The sequence below is a fragment of the Neolamprologus multifasciatus genome, chromosome 3, assembly GCF_963576455.1.
Source record: "Neolamprologus multifasciatus chromosome 3, fNeoMul1.2, whole genome shotgun sequence".
Classification (NCBI taxonomy): domain Eukaryota; kingdom Metazoa; phylum Chordata; class Actinopteri; order Cichliformes; family Cichlidae; genus Neolamprologus; species Neolamprologus multifasciatus.
Window position 1 is genome coordinate 2,597,069 of NC_140441.1, and position 17,358 is coordinate 2,614,426.

At 42.5% G+C, this 17,358-nt stretch overlaps 2 protein-coding genes across 3 annotated transcripts in view; one reads left to right on the forward strand and one right to left on the reverse strand.

Annotated features, from left to right (window-relative positions):
- LOC146521035 (uncharacterized) overlaps positions 1 to 17,358 on the forward strand; it is a 235,515-nt gene that overhangs the window by 159,020 nt on the left and 59,137 nt on the right. The window lies entirely within an intron of this gene.
- Positions 12,406 to 13,150, reverse strand: LOC146521045 (neoverrucotoxin subunit beta-like; the record flags this gene model as incomplete). Its single annotated transcript, XM_085154600.1, has 2 exons — positions 12,406 to 12,957; positions 13,099 to 13,150. Coding segments are annotated over 2 exons (576 nt in total), but the record flags the coding sequence as incomplete, so codon positions are not given.

The window sequence follows — 17,358 nt, forward strand, 5'->3', positions numbered from 1 at the left end:
GCAGCTGTTTCATCCACACACGTAAACAGCGTTTTGAATCACGGAAAACTGAGATTTTTTTAAAAACTCCTTTATTGCGTTTCTGTGTGGATGAGGCATACAGAGTTCGTCACGCAACGTCAAATTTATGTGCCTTTTTTCACGTCAGCTGTGCGCCACGTTATTGCTTACGTGAGAGGAATTGCAGATAGAGACAAAATACTGTTAATCTGACTGTCTGCAGGTTTTACACGCTTACATACACACATGCAGTTACTGTCCCTCCATTTACAAAGGCAGAGGCGTCACGGTGTAATTATTTTACATGTAGTTGATTTTTTCCTGTGTAATAATATTCAACAATGCTGTCAATACATTTTTCAAAAAATGCCTCTCTGTGCAAAATGGGTTCAAAAACTGTGGGATCCTGTTTGTCTGTGATTTGAACCGGGGGAACAAATCATGGCAGGATCAGCCTGATATCAGAATCGTGTTTATTTATTCAGAATCGTGTTTACTGGCCAAGTATATGTGCAGACACATACAAGGAATTTGGTTCTCAAGCACAGCAATGTAAATCACACACACACACACGTCTATATACACACATTACACATACATACAGAAAGCTGTGTAAACCAACTATAAATAACTAATCTAAACTTATATACATAAAATACAGAAATGAATGAGGTGGAATGAATACTACAGAATGTACATAAGGTGCAGTTGCAGTCTGGCAGTGGGAGCAGTGTGACAGGTCAACTGTTAAGAAGGGAGATGGCGAGGGGAAAGAAACTGTTCCTATGTCGAGTGGTCCTGGTCTGCAGGCTTCTGTACCGTCTGCCAGAGGGCAGCAGGTCAAAAAGTCTGTGTCCAGGGTGTGAGGGGTCTGTGATGATTTCTCCTGCCCATTTCCTGGTTCTTGAGAGGTGCAGGTTCTGGATGGAGGGCAGGGGGGTGCCAATGATCCTTCCTGCTGCCCGTACAGTCCGCTGCAGTCTGCTCCTGTCCTGGTTAGTGGCTGCTCCACACCAGACTGTGATGGAGGAGCACAGGACAGACTCAATGACCGCAGTGTAGAACTGGATCAGCAGCTCCTGTGGAAGACTGTACTTCCCCAGTTGTCTCAGGAAGTACATCCTCTGCTGGGTCTTTTTGAGGATGGAGTTGGTGTTGCTCTCCCACTTCAGGTCCTGGGAGATGGTTGTACCCAGGAACTTGAAGATCTTCACAGTCGACACAGGGCTGTGTGATATGGTGAGGGGGAGCAGAGTTGAGGGATGTCTCCTGAAGTCCACTGTCATCTCTACAATTTTAAGAGTGTTCAGCTCCAGATTGTGCTGGAGCAGAACATACATATTATTATTATACATATTATTTGTATCCCACTGTAACTTTACTGTATAAAGAGCTAACATCTTCAAAATGTCAGGAGTAGTTAGTCATTATGAGAAGTGTTTGTGAACTAAAAATCAAGAAAGTGGGATCCTGTTTGCCCGTGATTTGAAGAGCCCAGCGCTGCTCCCGATGCAGGGAAAACTAATTCTGCAGGGAGACCTACCTCGGCACTTGTGCAGGTGAAACCAAAGTGCAGATATGCTTCACTATATTTTCTAGTCTTTGGCTTAGAATGAAGTTGGTTTGGAAACATATTCAGCGATGCTTCATCTCCCGCTGTGCGTTTGTGTGGGCGCCCCGTGCTAGCAGTGTCCAAGGGTTTTGGTTATTTTCCCCCCTTTTCATACTGCGCCCCCACTGCAATGGCTCTGCGCCCCCCCTCCCCACACTTTATATAAATAAAATTGAATTGAATTGAATTGAACTTTGGGAAGGTCTGGCCTATATATTGTTTTCATGACTCTGGTTTTATGTGGCCTATCAACACAATTTAAACACTGGTATATATCACCTTGTTGCTTTGTCTTTAAGTGGTCATGTGATTGGCTTACCATGAATACTTTATTCTTCCTCAGTCAAACAGCAGCACTCATGCGATTGTTTTGCCCCCTTAGCTCTAGGTGTTGTGCTAGACAGTGATCGTGATTACTGTCCGCGGGAGCGCAGCTGCTTAAAGCTGTAGCGTCCAGATTACTTACAGCTACTTCCGTGCAACTGATATAAGATCCGGTAAGCTGAACACAGCTTCAACCTATTGTTTGTTGAAAAATAGTAACGGACCGCGTTTTCTTGTTAGCAACTGTAACGGCCTTGTAACGATAGGAATAGTAATTAGTTAGATTACTCATTACTGAAAAAAGCAACGCCATCACTGATGATAGACAACCCATAACACCCACTCCACTCCACACTCCTGAGGTAGCAGAGCTCCTTTTCCCTAGGACTGATTAGGCCAAAAAGAAGGATTCAGGAAATCATTCCCAGCGGTCTCTATAAAGCTGTAAAATAACTCTTCATGCTGTGGCAGGTGAACATACCTACCAAACATAAGATCCTAAACAGACTTACGCAATTTGCATTTGACTCTTACTCTTAGCTATACTCTTTTAACTTCATTTTTATTTTGCTTTGTCCATGGTGTATATGATAATCTATATTTCCATCTCACTGATCTTGCCAACAGTAACCCTAAATGGACCTCGAGCTGCTTTTGTTCTTGCTTTTTCCACATCACTTCATTCAAACCTGAATGCTGAAAGTTAAGACCAAGAGCCTGAATCTGTTTTAAATTCCAAAGAGTATGTTTGCGTTCAGGTTTCATTCAGAGCTGATGAACCGACCAATTACTGTCTTTGTGCTGAACTGGAGAAAGATTTAAGATGAGGCAATGTGTGACAGTCAGCTGGTTCAGGGTCAGCAGGAGGGGAGGAGTCAGGGGGAAAATCAGAGTGATGAAGAAAAGCTGACAGAAGGTCAGACACCATGTCAGGAACTGATCCAAACTTTCAAAAGTCAGCTCTCTGCCTGGAACAGCAAAGTAGGAAACAACAGGAGGTGTTCATTAACCATCAAAGTCAAACTAAAGTCTATTCAGTTCTATTCAATTTGATTGATATAAAAAACAAAATACAACAGTCAGCTCAAGATGCTTAATATAGTGAATATTAACAATAAATTAATCTAAAAATAAATCAATCATAAAAAAATAGTATGTAAAGACCCTCCAATAATACAGAGCAAAGTCCAACAATCATATGACCCACACATATTAGCAAATACTTGGGGACAGTGGAAAGGAAAAACTATTCTTAACAGGAAGAAACCACCAGCAGAGCCATGATCAGGAGGGGCAGCTATCTGCCATGACCAGTTGAGAGTGAGGGGAGGGAGACAGGACAAAGACATGGTGTGGAAGAGAGCCAGAGATTAATAATAACTAATTATTGAATGCAGAGTGGTATATAAACAAATGTAGAGTTTAAAAAAGGGAGTGAAGAAGTACTCCGTGGGCTGGTGTGGCTGTGGTTCAGTAGGTAGAGAAGGTCATCTATCAACTGGAACTTTGGGAGTTCAATTCATGAATGCTCCAGTCTGCGTGCCAAATATTGTTGGCCAAGACACCCCAAGTTGGTCTTTGATGCATCCATCAGAGTATGAATATGTGTGAAAGTTGGAGAATTAGAATAACAAAGTAGAAAAAGTGAATTATGAAAGTTGTATAAAGTGATTTGAATTATCTGGTAGAGAAGTAAAGTGCTGTATAAGAATTTGCTGTTTATCCTAGGAGCCTGGGCATATTGCAGCACATTTAAATTTTTAAGGTTTAAGGGTCTAGCATACTAAGTTCTCATATCAAATCAAATTAAACTGTCTGCATGTGGATTTGTCCTGAAATATGAGCTGAAGATTTGGTCCAAACATTGCAGAGCAGAAACAAACAGTAAAGACAATCTGGGGAGTCAGGACTCCACCTGAAGCAGGACAGGTGAGAGGGGCTCAACTCTATGTGTGTTTTGATATGCTGGTTTAAAACTATGCCATTTGACTGCTCAGACTGAATCTAAGTCGGAGTAAAGTTCAGATGTGTGACGACATGAAACCTTGTTGTAGCTGCAGGTGTGAACACACTGATCCCAGATCAGCTCTGCTGTATTTGTAACATGAACATTTCTGCTGCAACGCTTCAAATGTTCAGCATGTTTCTCTGTTTCCAGTCTATAGATCCAGTCACACTTTATATCTTCACCTGTGCAGAAAAGACTGAGAGCAGAGCTGAAACCAACCATCCAATCAGTGAGCACCATCAACACCTGTGCTTCATTCAGACTGCTATTGAAGATGTTGTTTTGTGAATGAAATGAGTGAAATTATGTAAATATCCAAACATGGATCTATTAGGATCTGGGTTAAATTAAACCTCCCTGAGCAGGTCAGCCAATGAGAATGCAGCCTTTTGCTGGCCTGAAGCCAAATATTTGAAATCTGTCACTGACATCAAAATTCAAAAAGAACTTTTGAGAAATGAGAGAAATGTCCAGTTTTGATATTTGAACTACTGACTAGCTACTGACAGTGACCACGGGAGGGCAGTGATCCTGATAGTTTCTCTGGAACAGTCCAGAAGCAGGATTAGATGCTCAGCGACATAACTTCAGCTATGACTGTGTGTTTTCAGTGTTATGGAGGTGCTTCGTCTCATTCATGTGTACTAAATACTCCTTATACAAGTTATACACTCTTAGTTTAATAGTAGATACATTCATATATTCCCCCCAATTTAATCAAATGTTTTACAGGTTTTCTGTTTCTATTTGAGGCTTTTATTTTGAAACATTAGCAGCAGGAGGTGTGTTTTTCTCTGTGAAGACAAAACAAGTGTAGATGTGTGTGTTGGTAACTCACAGTCAGTGCTTGTGCTCCTCTTTTCTCTCAATGGCCTCACTCTGTTTGTACATCACTAATTTTCAAATGATAACGCTGTTATCATTTGCTTCATTCATAATGCTGTTATCATTTTCCTTGAAAATCTGAATTCAAATGGAGATAAAATGACATAATGAGGGAATTTTTACCATCAAAAAGACTATAAGGAGAAAGTGTGAGGCCACCTCAGGGTTGAAGTGAGAGCAGCAGTGAAAAAGTGAATGTGAAAAAGATGAAGTGAAAGCAGCTCAAACATTACAGACAGAGGATCACACAGAGATGATCATCTGGGACACCAAGTTCAGAAAAGAGGAACTTTGAGATGGAAGGAAACATGAGAAATGAATGGGATGCTCCTCACTGACATTTCCACGGTGTGTTGAGCTTCTGAAGTTGATATGATATGTATGTCTGTGAAGGTTCTCAGTCATCCAGGTCATCGTAGTCAAAGGAGCTTGCAAAGAAAAGCGTCTGGACTTCTTTAAGTTACTTGAAGACGTTTCACCTTCATCCGAGAGGCTTCTTCAGTTCTAAGGTCAAATGGTGGAGAGTCCCAGATATAACCCTGGTGGGAGTGTCCCCCCACAGAGGGACAAAACCGTGGTCCTAAACACTACAGATTACCATACAAAGATCACTACTCTCCTCAGTGACAACAATACCTACGAAGCCTTAAAGCGAGACCCCACAAGCAGCTACAAAAAGAAAGTTATAGCTTGCCTTCAAGACTTGGAAAAGGACAAAATCATTGACCGCCTTACTTATCACCGCCTTTACCCAGGGGATGCTATACCCTGCATTTACGGACTTCCAAAAATCCACAAGGAAGCTGTCCCACTCAGACCCATAGTCAGTAGCATAAACTCAGCCACTTATAACATTGCAAAACACCTTGCTGCCATCCTTGCTCCTCTCGTGGGGAACACCCCACACCACATCAAGAACTCCACCGACTTCACTGACAAGGTCCAGAAACTTACCCTGGATCCAGATGAAACCATGGTGTCCTTTGATGTAGTCTCTCTCTTCACGTGCATACCCACCACGGAGGCCGTGGAGACTGTCAGAAAACGACTACAAGAAGACAACTCCTTGGAAGACAGGACCAACTTCACACCCGATCAGATTTGCACACTGTTAGACCTCTGCCTCACCACTACATATTTCAAATACAACGAAGGCTATTACAGATAAAAACATGGCTGTGCCATGGGCTCCCCCGTGTCACCTATTGTAGCCAACCTTTACATGGAGGAAGTGGAAAGGAAGGCTCTTGGCTCTTTCAAAGGAAGAGTACCCAGCCACTGGTACAGATATGTAGACGACACCTGGGTCAAAATCAAGACACAAGAAGTGAATCCTTCACTGCGCACATCAACGCTGTGGATAAAAACATCAAGTTCACCAGGGAAGACACGAAGGACGACTGTTTGCCTTTCCTGGACTGCGCTGTGCACATTGAAGAGAATGGCAACCTCAACATCGAAGTTTACCGGAAGCCCACACACACGGACCAGTACCTCCTGTTTGACTCCCATCACCCTCTGGAACACAAACTTGGAGTAATCAGGACCCTACACCACCGGGCAGAACATGTTCCCTCTAAGCCTGAAGGGAAAAAGAAGGAACGCACACATGTAAAGGAAGCACTCAAAACGTGCGGCTATCCTAAATGGGCATTTTTAAAGTCAGCAAAGAGGCACAGAAAAGAAGATCAGACACCAGCAAGGGAGGATAAGAAGGACAGGCACAACAACATTGTCATCCCCTATGTAGCCGGTGTATCAGAGAAACTCAGGAGGGTTTTCTCCAAGCATGACATCCCGGTGTACTTCAGACCCAGCAACACACTCAGACAAAAACTGGTTCACCCGAAAGACAAAACGCCAAAACACAGACTTAACAATGTGGTGTATGCCATACAGTGCAGCGAGGAATGCCCAGACCTCTACATTGGAGAGACCAAACAGCCACTTCACAAGCGCATGGCACAACACAGAAGAGCGACCTCCACAGGACAAGATTCAGCTGTCCATCTGCATCTTAAGGATAAAGGACACTCTTTCGAGGATGCCAATGTTCACATTTTGGACAGAGAGGACAGATGGTTTGAAAGAGGAGTGAAAGAAGCCATCTATGTCCACAGTGAGCGACCATCTTTGAACAGAGGCGGTGGTTTACGACACCAACTCTCTGCCATCTATAATCCAGTTTTGAGATCCCTTCCCAGACGCCTTAACGCCCACTCACATCCTGGGCCATCTGACCTCAGGAATTCGCATGATAAGGTGGGGCCAGGTTTCACAATGAACTCACCCAAAACTCTGGCTGATTGGGACCCACACCCAGTTCCACACCTTGGCTCAGGCGATTAGAGGATCATCAGGGGGTCCTTTTGTCCCTCTGTGGGGGGACACTCCCACCAGGGTTATATCTGGGACTCTCCACCATTTGACCTTAGAACTGAAGAAGCTTCTCGGATGAGAGGTGAAACGTCTTCAAGTAACCTAAAGAAGTCCAGACGCTTTTCTTTGCAAGCTCCTTTGACTATGATATGTATGGCTACAACTTTTACAATTTTACACAACAGGAAATAATACAATACATAATAGAAGTGTTTGTGGGAATGCTCCTTTAACCAAACCTTTCCCGCTTCTTCCAGTAAGAGCGAGTTAGCTAGGTGAAAAAACAGATTGCGACACCAGGGAGAAGAATCAGGGATGTCAGTGTGTTGGGAAATATGAAGGTCTTTTTACTTAAAGAAAACTGGTGACTGTTGAAGTTTTCAGAAAACAAACTGAGTGAGTTTGGTGAGTTTGATGTTTTATTGGAGTTTGGAAAAAGTGAGTTTATGAAGAGCAAACGAGCTAATTGAAGCTTTGCTTTTTGATGGATAAAAGTAGAAAATGCAAACACAGACTTAGAAGTGTGTGTTCAGTTCATGTAAATAACCAAACACAGATTTGTTTTGCTCTATGATTTGAACTTGCATTTGTGTTACATTGAAGCTAGCGGCGAGTGGAAAAAGTTACGATGGTGCAGCCTTGTCCATACACCTTGCTGACCACTCCACTCAGACTATGCACCTTTTTAGTTGTCTACTTACTTATTGCTCTGTTTTACATCCCAGAATCTTCTGGTTTTATAGTTAACGAAAGCAGATCGCTTCTAAACATCAGTAACAAGGTTGCACACTTTTAAACCTGACCAGTCCTGGTAGTAACAGTAACAAACTAAACTCGAAACAATACATTATGTTACAGACTTTAGACCTTTAAGAAATAGCACTAGTATGATCACTCAGTTATAAACATCAAGGACAACAGAAGTGATTAGAAATAAATATCAAGAAAATATACAAGAATATTACAGAGTAGAAAAGAGCGTGTAAAGGGTGTAACTATTGCAGTGTTTACAGTGTGTTAGATGGATGAGTTGTACAGAGAGATGGCCACAGGCAGGAATGATTTCCTGTGTCGTTCAGTGGTGCTTTTAAGTAATCTCAGTCTCTAACTGAACGTCCTCCTCCAGTACGTCATGGAGTGGGTGAGAAGTATTAACCATGATTGTCCTTATCTTGGACAACATCTACCTCTCAGACACCATCCTGATGGCGTCCAGCTCCATCCCTGCAACATTACTGGCCTTGTGGATCAGTTTATTTAGTCTGTTGGCATCTGTGACCCTTAACCTGATGCCCCAGCATGCAACAGCATAGAGGATAGCACTGACCACAACAGAGATATAACAAGATAACATTAATTAGTACGGATAGCGAAAACTTCTGTTTACGTTTGTTAGCCACTTAGCTATGATAGTAAACAGTAGACACTGATGTAGCTTACTGAATCTTTTGGACTGTGTTCAGCACAATGTGAGGATGTGTTCAAGTTCATAACATATAGAGGGATGAAGTAACCATGAGGGAGGTAATCGCTGCTCTGTCCAATCAGAAGCTACGCTACAGGACGTGCTCAATGGCGCAGATTGGGACATGTTCAGATCATGCGCAGTCAACATCAATGAGTTTACAGAAGTAGCAGTAGCAGTAAGCTTTGTTAGCATGCTAGCAGAGGAGATCATCCCCACTGCGAGAGTCGTGACGTTGCCAAATCAGAGACCATAGTTGGACAGATCAAGCCACCCTGCAGTGAATGCCAGGACCCCCACCTACAATGCGGTCTCACCACTTGCAATATGAGTGAGTGTCTACAAAGCGGCATAATATGGAGTGTGGTGTGCGGTGAGAGATGCCCAACGCCGGTATCTGGAGCATGTGGAGTCTTGCTTCAGCCAGGGCGACACGCTGAGTATGTGGCACGGACTATGCACCATCATGAATTACAAAGCCAGGGACACTGCACCAATCAGTGCTGACTCTGCATGCTGAACCATTTCTACGCCCATTTCAAGGTTTTTATTTATTGCTCATGCAAGGAATGACAGAAACTGCTCTGAGGTATTAGTAGTGGGCAAATGTTCAATGAGCTCATAGCAATTAGTTGGATTTATTATCCCTGGAGACCAGTCTGGTCTGAGACCCTCAGACTCATTTTGTCTTAAATAAGATGATTGTGAAACTGAACGTTTTAGATCAAAGATCAGTTTTATTCATACAGCACCAAATCACAACAACTGCCAGCTCCAGTCAGCTGCTTCATATTTATACCTTATATTGTAAGGTAAAGACTATATACAATAACTCATAATTAAAAACGGAGAGGTGTATAAACACATGGTGAGTGAAGAGGAATCACCCAGCACATAATAGGAGCCTAGACCCCAGCAGCCTAGACCTATTGCAGCATAACTCAGGGCACAAATTGCACCTGTCCCCTGTGGGTGGTGGGCCTGCGGGAGGATGAGCACATATCCCTTTTATGGGCTTGGATAAAGGCCCGTCCACCAGACACTTGACCACAGGCACCCTCTCTGGGCCTGACTCCAGGATGGGGCCCCTGGTAACCCTACCCCAGGGAGGGTAAACTTTTCCCTTGGTCTTACACTCATAGTGGTCTTCTGACCTCTATGAGTGAAAGTAACTTAGTATTACTAAATAATAAATTTCATCATGACTATACAAATCAATCATTATATGTATTATTCTATATAAGTTATATTCTTGAGCTTTAGAGAAACACAACATACTAATATTCACTGTGAAGCTTTGAGTGGAAAACGACAGAAAAACAATATGTGAATAATGGGAGTGTTACGTCCCCTGGCAAGTCTAGGGGGGTTGAAAGGACGAACATAAAGGTAGATAGTGAAGGAGTAGCCAAAATGGTAATTTTAAAAGGTTTATTTCATGCCAGAGTTGAAGTTCTGGTGCAGACTGAGACAGGCACGTGCGGGGGGGGGGGGGGGGGGGGGGGAGTTTAGAGGGGCTTGAGCACCCGCCCCTTTCCTGATGGGTGCCCAAAGTGCCCTTCTGTTGAGGCAACTTTAAAAAAAAATTATTATTTTTTTTTAATGTGTGTGTGCGTGCGGAGTCCTGTCTGTGCCCCTCAACAATAATATTTAACTATTAATCACAGTTTTGCTAAATAAAAGGATCTGGCTTGCATCAGTCACATGATCACATTTAACCAATGATCGCCCTTGACGGCAGAACGCGCTGGTTACGAGCCGGGAACGAGCTCACAAAGAGCACTCGCAGTTTTTGCGGTCCGGAGTTGTAGGAGAAACACAAGTTAACTCAGAAACACAGACTGATGCGACAAAACCAGTAAGTAGTTGTACAGCGTACACTGTAGTGTATAGCACACAGGAGTATTGGCTTATTACGTACACGTTGGTAAGTTGTCTTGTTGCAACTGACGAACTGAAACAAACGAGTGTGCTGTGTGTGTAACAGCGTGACAAACATTACCTGTTCTTTTATTAACTGCACAAGTAGTGCTGGTCATAGCTGCTGGCTACCTGTGTAAGGCTGTCATGGGTCTGTAGCTCTGTCACCGTTTTAGGGAACATATTTAGTTTTAAAGTAAGTTTCCGGGCTTTTCCTGCCTTTCTGGAGGGATTATATTTCACTAATATGCATGTCCACATAATTATGCATTATTATAATTATAATATATTAAAAAACACACGCTGTATTTTAAAGAACATACATTAAGAAGCAGATTATATTAGATTTATATTTTAAATAAGACAAAATTTGGTTTTTACAGCAGTAAAATGATTGTATCTCTACAGTTTAAAAAAGCTTTGCCCCTGCACAGAGTGGATAGTGAAACAAATGGAATCATCATAAATACATTATTTCATATTTATTACTTCCCCCTCCTCATTGCTTTATTATTGTAGCTCTAGTAATAAATAATAATGTAAGGATTCTGGATCAGCACCATGATGCCCATAGTATATACAGTATTCTGAAGAAGGTCTAAAACTTCACTGTGTGTGCATTTGTGTGTTTTATTTAGATGGATTTTTTTTTAATTATTACTCATGATATAACATTGTCCAGACATGGCTGGTAAGGACATGAGGAGGGAACAGTAGGAGCTGTGTGAGGCTACTAAAGGCAGGGCTATAACATTTTTCTGTCATCATTTTATTATAGATTAAGTGCTGGAGTTGTTAGGTGTGGATAATTAGATTATAGTTTATTGCAATAGCAAGTTGTGCCTTGTTCTCAGATAGACAGCAAGTGGAGAGTGATATATGAAATGATGGGATGGAAGGAAGAAGAGAAGCAAAGAGTGATTCACAGGCAGAGCCTAAATTATTTCTCACAGTTTTTTGTTGCCTTATGGTTCCAAGCGCTGTCACCAATCTTTGCATTTTGTTATTATCTCATGACACTTGTTTAATCAGCTACCATCTCTCCTATGGACTTTTTAATGTCTACAGTCTCAGATCAACAGAGCCCTGCCCTCCAGCACTATCCACAGCAACCCCTCAACAGCAACATTGTACCCATCAGGTAAAACATCGGCTATGTTTGCTTTGCCTTGTTGCCCATATTAGATTCTTGATGAATGTGTGTTGTTGTTATTCAGCCTGGCTCAATGTGCCCCTTTTTAACTTTGAGCACCCGCCCCTTTAAACCTCTCTGCACGGCCCTGGACTGAGAATTAACTTCAGGGAGAGCCAAGGCCAACATAACAAACAAAACATCCCTGATATGAAAATAAAAGAAACTTACCTAATTCCAAAGAAAACAAAATATACAACCTATAACCATAACCTACCTAACAACACACAAACAGTGAAAACAGGGTGTCAAAACAAAAGGCAGCTCTCCCCTACAGGCAGTCTGAACATGAAAACAAAAATGCACATACAAGTCACAAAGGCATGCACGTCTGCACAGGTATGGCAACCAAAATGGCCAGAGGGCCCAGAAACACAGCTCCACAGGCCTTAAGTAGTGCTCTGCTGATTAACAATTAGCTGGACTGTGAGCAGCATCCAATCAGGACAGAGGAGGTGGAGCCTAGACAAAACAAAGAGTTAGTAGGGAGAAGAGATCCACCTTGGGATTGTAACAGGGAGCTTCCATCTTTAAAGCACTGAAGAGGAAAAGGTTTACAAGGAATCATTTAAAACAGTTTAAAACATCAACTGACTGATTGATCAACAGTCAGTGTTTTCTAACAGGAGGTAACTCTTTACACTCAACTCAGCACAGGGACACTGAGGAATCAGGATAGACGGCAAATCCAGGATAAAGAGGTTCAGTGAATGTGGTGTTGAAGGTGTGGAGGTGGATCAGAGTGTCAGAGGAGACTCTGTAGAAGGACAGAGTGCCAGCAGGACAGTCCACATACACTGCTGCTCTGTTAGAGACAGAGGAGGTGGTCATGAGTGTATGTCTGTTATTGTGCCAGACATGACGAGGTCCATCATAACAGCAAAATAGACTCCAGGACTGATCATTCTGTCCAAACATACAGTCATCACTGTTTCCTTTCCTTCTGATGCTTCTGTAACTCACTGATATCTCAGCCTTTCCTCTCCACTCGACCTCCCAGTAACAGCGACCAGTCAGACCAGTTCTACACAGCAGCTGAGGATGAGCATCAAATCTGTCTGGATGATCAGGATATGACTGAACCTCCTCCACATGTGTCACCTTCCTGTTGTTGTCAGACAGTTGGAGCTTTTTGTTCACTGTGTTTGTGTCGATTGTGAGTTGACAGGAATCTGATGGAGAGAACAAACACAATCCAGCTGCAGTTATTGATCCATCATCTGTTCATTGATTGACACTTTGATGATGACAGTTTGAAGATGGTTGAATGTGTGCTGCTTTGTTTTCATGAATCCCATTAAAAACACACTTACACTTCCTCAGACCTGGTCTCAACCATTGGACTCCAGCAGGCTCCACCCTGAAAGGAAATGTAAGGTAACAGTAACAGTTTATTTATATAGCACATCTCACAGACAGATGTCACAAAGTTCCTCACAAGAGAGGTAACAAAAAAAACCCCACAATACAATCATAAATGCATCATAAAAGCCGTCGTCTAATTAAAAGCTTTATGAAATAAAAATGCCTTTATCTTCTTTTTGAAGATCACCACAGAATCCACACACCATAGAAATAGGGGAAGTGCATTCAACAGTCTGGGTGCAACAGCTTTTGTCTACCAGGGCTGCTATTTGATTATATGTCACAGTTGTAAAAGTTGACCAGTAGTGTGAAGGGGGTTCCTCACTAGCAGAGCAAGAAAGCTTCTGGGAGATTTTAGCATTGATCTCTTTGATCTTATCAACAGAAAATTGAGTTTGTTACTGTCTGCTTTAGGCACACACATTAATAGGTACCACATCTGGGGAAACAATAGAACTGATTTTGTCAAACACAATCTTAGGATTTCTCTTGTTTTTTGACATCTGTTACGTTCCCCTAAAAGGGTCCAGGCGACAAAGATGAAGTACCAAAAAGTGTCCGGGTCAGAAAAAGGAGACGGAGGCAGACTGGTTAAATTAAAGAGTTTCATCAACTTTTGGAGATTTACTTTCCTGGATGATTGAGATGCATCAAGACTTCATTGTGTGTTACTTCTCATTTAGCACAGACACATTATTTCTGTTAGGTCATGTCAGCTGTAACGCTGTACAAGCACAACTGTGAACAACACAAACTTATCTTCAATGTGTCACATAAACATTAAGTGTCAGAGCCTGTATGACACACAGGACAGACTGTAAGCTCCGTTGGCTGCACAGCACTTTGTAGCAGCTGGCAGTTTTCCAACATGTCCTCCACCCGTGATGTCAGTGGTGGGACCCCAGTCAAAGCACTCAGCACGACCTCCTTTAAATGTATGTTATACCACTTACTCCCGTTACTCGGTGCAACGTTAAATGTGTTTGTATTATACTGAGTTTTGAGCTTTGCAGGATAAAAACACAGCAGGTAGGTGTAGAGAGGACGTCAGCTGACGGAGCAGAGGGAGGCAGACTGTGGATAAATGACAGCGTGAGAGGAGAGCAACCATGATAGAAGCACAGGTATGGCAGATAGAAGTGGCTTTAGAGATATTTATTGTCAGTCCTCGTGCATGCTGTGGAAATAAGTGTCTGTGTCATAAGGTGACGTGTGAGCTTATCTTTGGTCAATAAAGCTGAACAATGAGTTTTCACATTGCTTGTTACGCTTGTTTAGTGACGTCTGGGTTTCTTTGGAGCCCCAATTTTTATGAATTCTGGTGAAATCATCTGAGATCATCTGAGCATCGGTGAAGAGTAAGCAGAGAAAGTGTGGGACAGAAGTTTGCTTTGGAGACATGGACTGAAATAAAAAAAACTAACAAACATGATTTATAATGGACAGTATGGAGAAGTGGAAGTACACGAAGGCTGTGCTGGAATACGTGTGTTACAGTTTGTGATTGCTGAAAACAAAATACAATATTTTGCATCATCTCTGCTGTTAGGTTTTGTAATGTTGATTGTCATTTATGCTTAGAAATATCTACTCATATATGCTTAGAGGTGTATAATCAATTGTGTAGTGATAGGATGTGTGACCTTTAGCAGGCTGCAAAGGCTTGGTGTAGATTCCAGAGTGTTCTGGAATCCACACCTACATCCGAGGAGCATGAGAAAGTTCGTACCTTGTTTTATTGTTTTATGGTAGGATAAACGTAGCTATATCTGTTTTAGTCTGAGTGCCTTTTGTTTAGATGAACTGCTGGACTTTCCAGACCAGTAGGTTTAGGGAAGTCATTTATGGGGTCACGCTCTGACCCACACACACACACACACACACACAATCCTTTGTTCAGATGTTTACCCATGTAAGATGTTATATGTTAATGACCCTATGCATATTCATGTAATCACAATAAAAGGAGTGCTATGGGGAACCTGGCTGAGAGTCTGATGGAGGTCAAGTGGTGGAACGACACTTGGCTCCAGGCAGGTCTCCCTCATGCATGAGTAACATGAAGAACTTTGCCTACTTCGTGTCTTGCTTTGCTGTGTAATTATATTGTCTTCAACGTTCCAGCGAATAGGTTTAAGCTACAAACCTATCATTAATTGGTCCTTCGAGAGCCGGAGCCCTGGAGTCGACATTCACCGAGGGGAGAAGAGACACGCTGAAAGACTGACGTCAGCCAGGAAGTTCCTGTAGTAAAGTCCCGAGACGTGAGAAATTGTCATCGGGCAGGTGGATTGGCTGTCTGTCTTTTCTCCTCGATGAATGACGATCGGCGGGATCCGAAGCTGATATTACACGCTAAGCAACACCAAGTAAGTTCCTAGAGCCCGACTCTATAACCGTGTGGTTGTGCAGTCTCCGCCACTTTGTGAGGCGTTGAGAAGTTCGCTACTTTGTGGAGCGATACGTGAGTTTTTCGCTGCTTTGTGGAGCGATAAGTGAGTTTTTCGCTGCTTTGTGGAGCGATAACTGAGTTCCTCGCTGCTTTGTGGAGCGAGAGGTGAGTTCTCCGCCGCTTTGTGGGGCGTTGAGAAGTTCCGCGGGGTCCAGACTGTGCTGGACAGTAGGCCTATTTTGTGTTGTTGTTGTTGTGTTTGTGTTTGAGTGTGTTTGTGTGAGTGGGTGCGGAGCAGAACACGTGGTCTGTGACACCGGCTGTTGTTGTTATCATGGGTTCCTAAGCAACCAAGAGTGCGTCAGAGGGTGACAGACGTTTATGCTGGACTTTGCTCCTGGCAGCGCAAAGTATTTAAATAAAAGAGAGCGACGGCTCCTTAGCTGCGCGGGTTCACGCGAGCACGGTCGCGCGGGTTTCACGCGGACCTGAGCCGTGCGGTTAATCACAGGCTTATAAATGGAAGAGATTCAAATGTTAGAAGTTTTCAGAAAACACACCAGCTTTGAAGAGCGTGTGGAGAAGGCCAGCCCACATCAGCAGCACTTAAGATATGCTCTGGTGAATGGCTTTCCCCCACCCCTTGCTGACACAAAATGTTTATTCTTTAGCTTGCCCTGATCGACAACAGCCTGTGCTCCAGACCATAGATTTAATTGAGGTGGATAATTGTTAAAAGAATCTGCATTAAGCTTAGGGTTGTTCAAATTAAGTACAATGACATATGAGATGAAGTAAAATAGGTAAATATTTAAACTAATGATGTGCATAGAGGCATTTGACCTGTGTGAAAGACTGTCATCTTAATATGAGCCATTGTTGAGATATAGAGCACACCTGTGAAAACAACTAATATGCTGAACCCTGTATGAAACATCTAAAAGTACATGATGGAGAAGCTGAATTGAATATGAAAGTGCAAGTCTTTGCCACTGTGGGGCAAAGCACGCAACCACTGTGTGAGGTTGTGTTGTGGTCTCTTCTGAGCTGATGAGCAAGCTACACATTATCAGATCAGGAGCTGGCTGAGAACTCTTCAAAGAGAAGGAAACAGAACTATGATAACTGTGATAACTGGAGTGTGCAGCGTTTCCGTGAGCAGTTTTCCTGCATCTTGACTCATGTGTGTAGCGTGTTCATAGCATCAGCATCATGTTTTTGTTTATTTGTTTTGTTGGGTTGAAAAATAATTAAATAAACTTGTGATCATATTTATGGATCACAATAGCACATGCCATTGGCCAAATGATTTATGTACGCAGATGAAAAAGTGAGTGTGAATGTGTCTGACGTCACAGTGTTTTTGTGCGCTGTGTAAAAGTAATTGCCTCTGATTGTGAGAGCGGTGATTCTGCAGGTCACCAGCTATTGTAAAAAAAAAAAAAAAGAAAAGAGTACAAAATAGAGACAAAATTTACATTGTAGATGAAAAATAATCATAGGAAAAAGGTTTTGTGTTTATCAGCCAAGAACAACTACAATTTCATTTTCTGGTTTTAAGAAAGGAGAGTTCACAAAGAGAGAGAGAGAGAGATGTGTGTTGATTAAGCAGTGATAATAATAATGAAAATGTCTTAGTTTGTCACTTTCAGATGACAAGCAGACCTGAATCAATTTTCCACATGCAGCGGTCGGAAGAAAGTTATAGTTTAACATCATTAGAAACATTCAGGCCAAGTTTCTGGCTAACTTATTTACAGCTCCATGTGTCCCTCAATCTCACAAGCGAGCTCTCACTCCTCCCTGAAGACAAGGA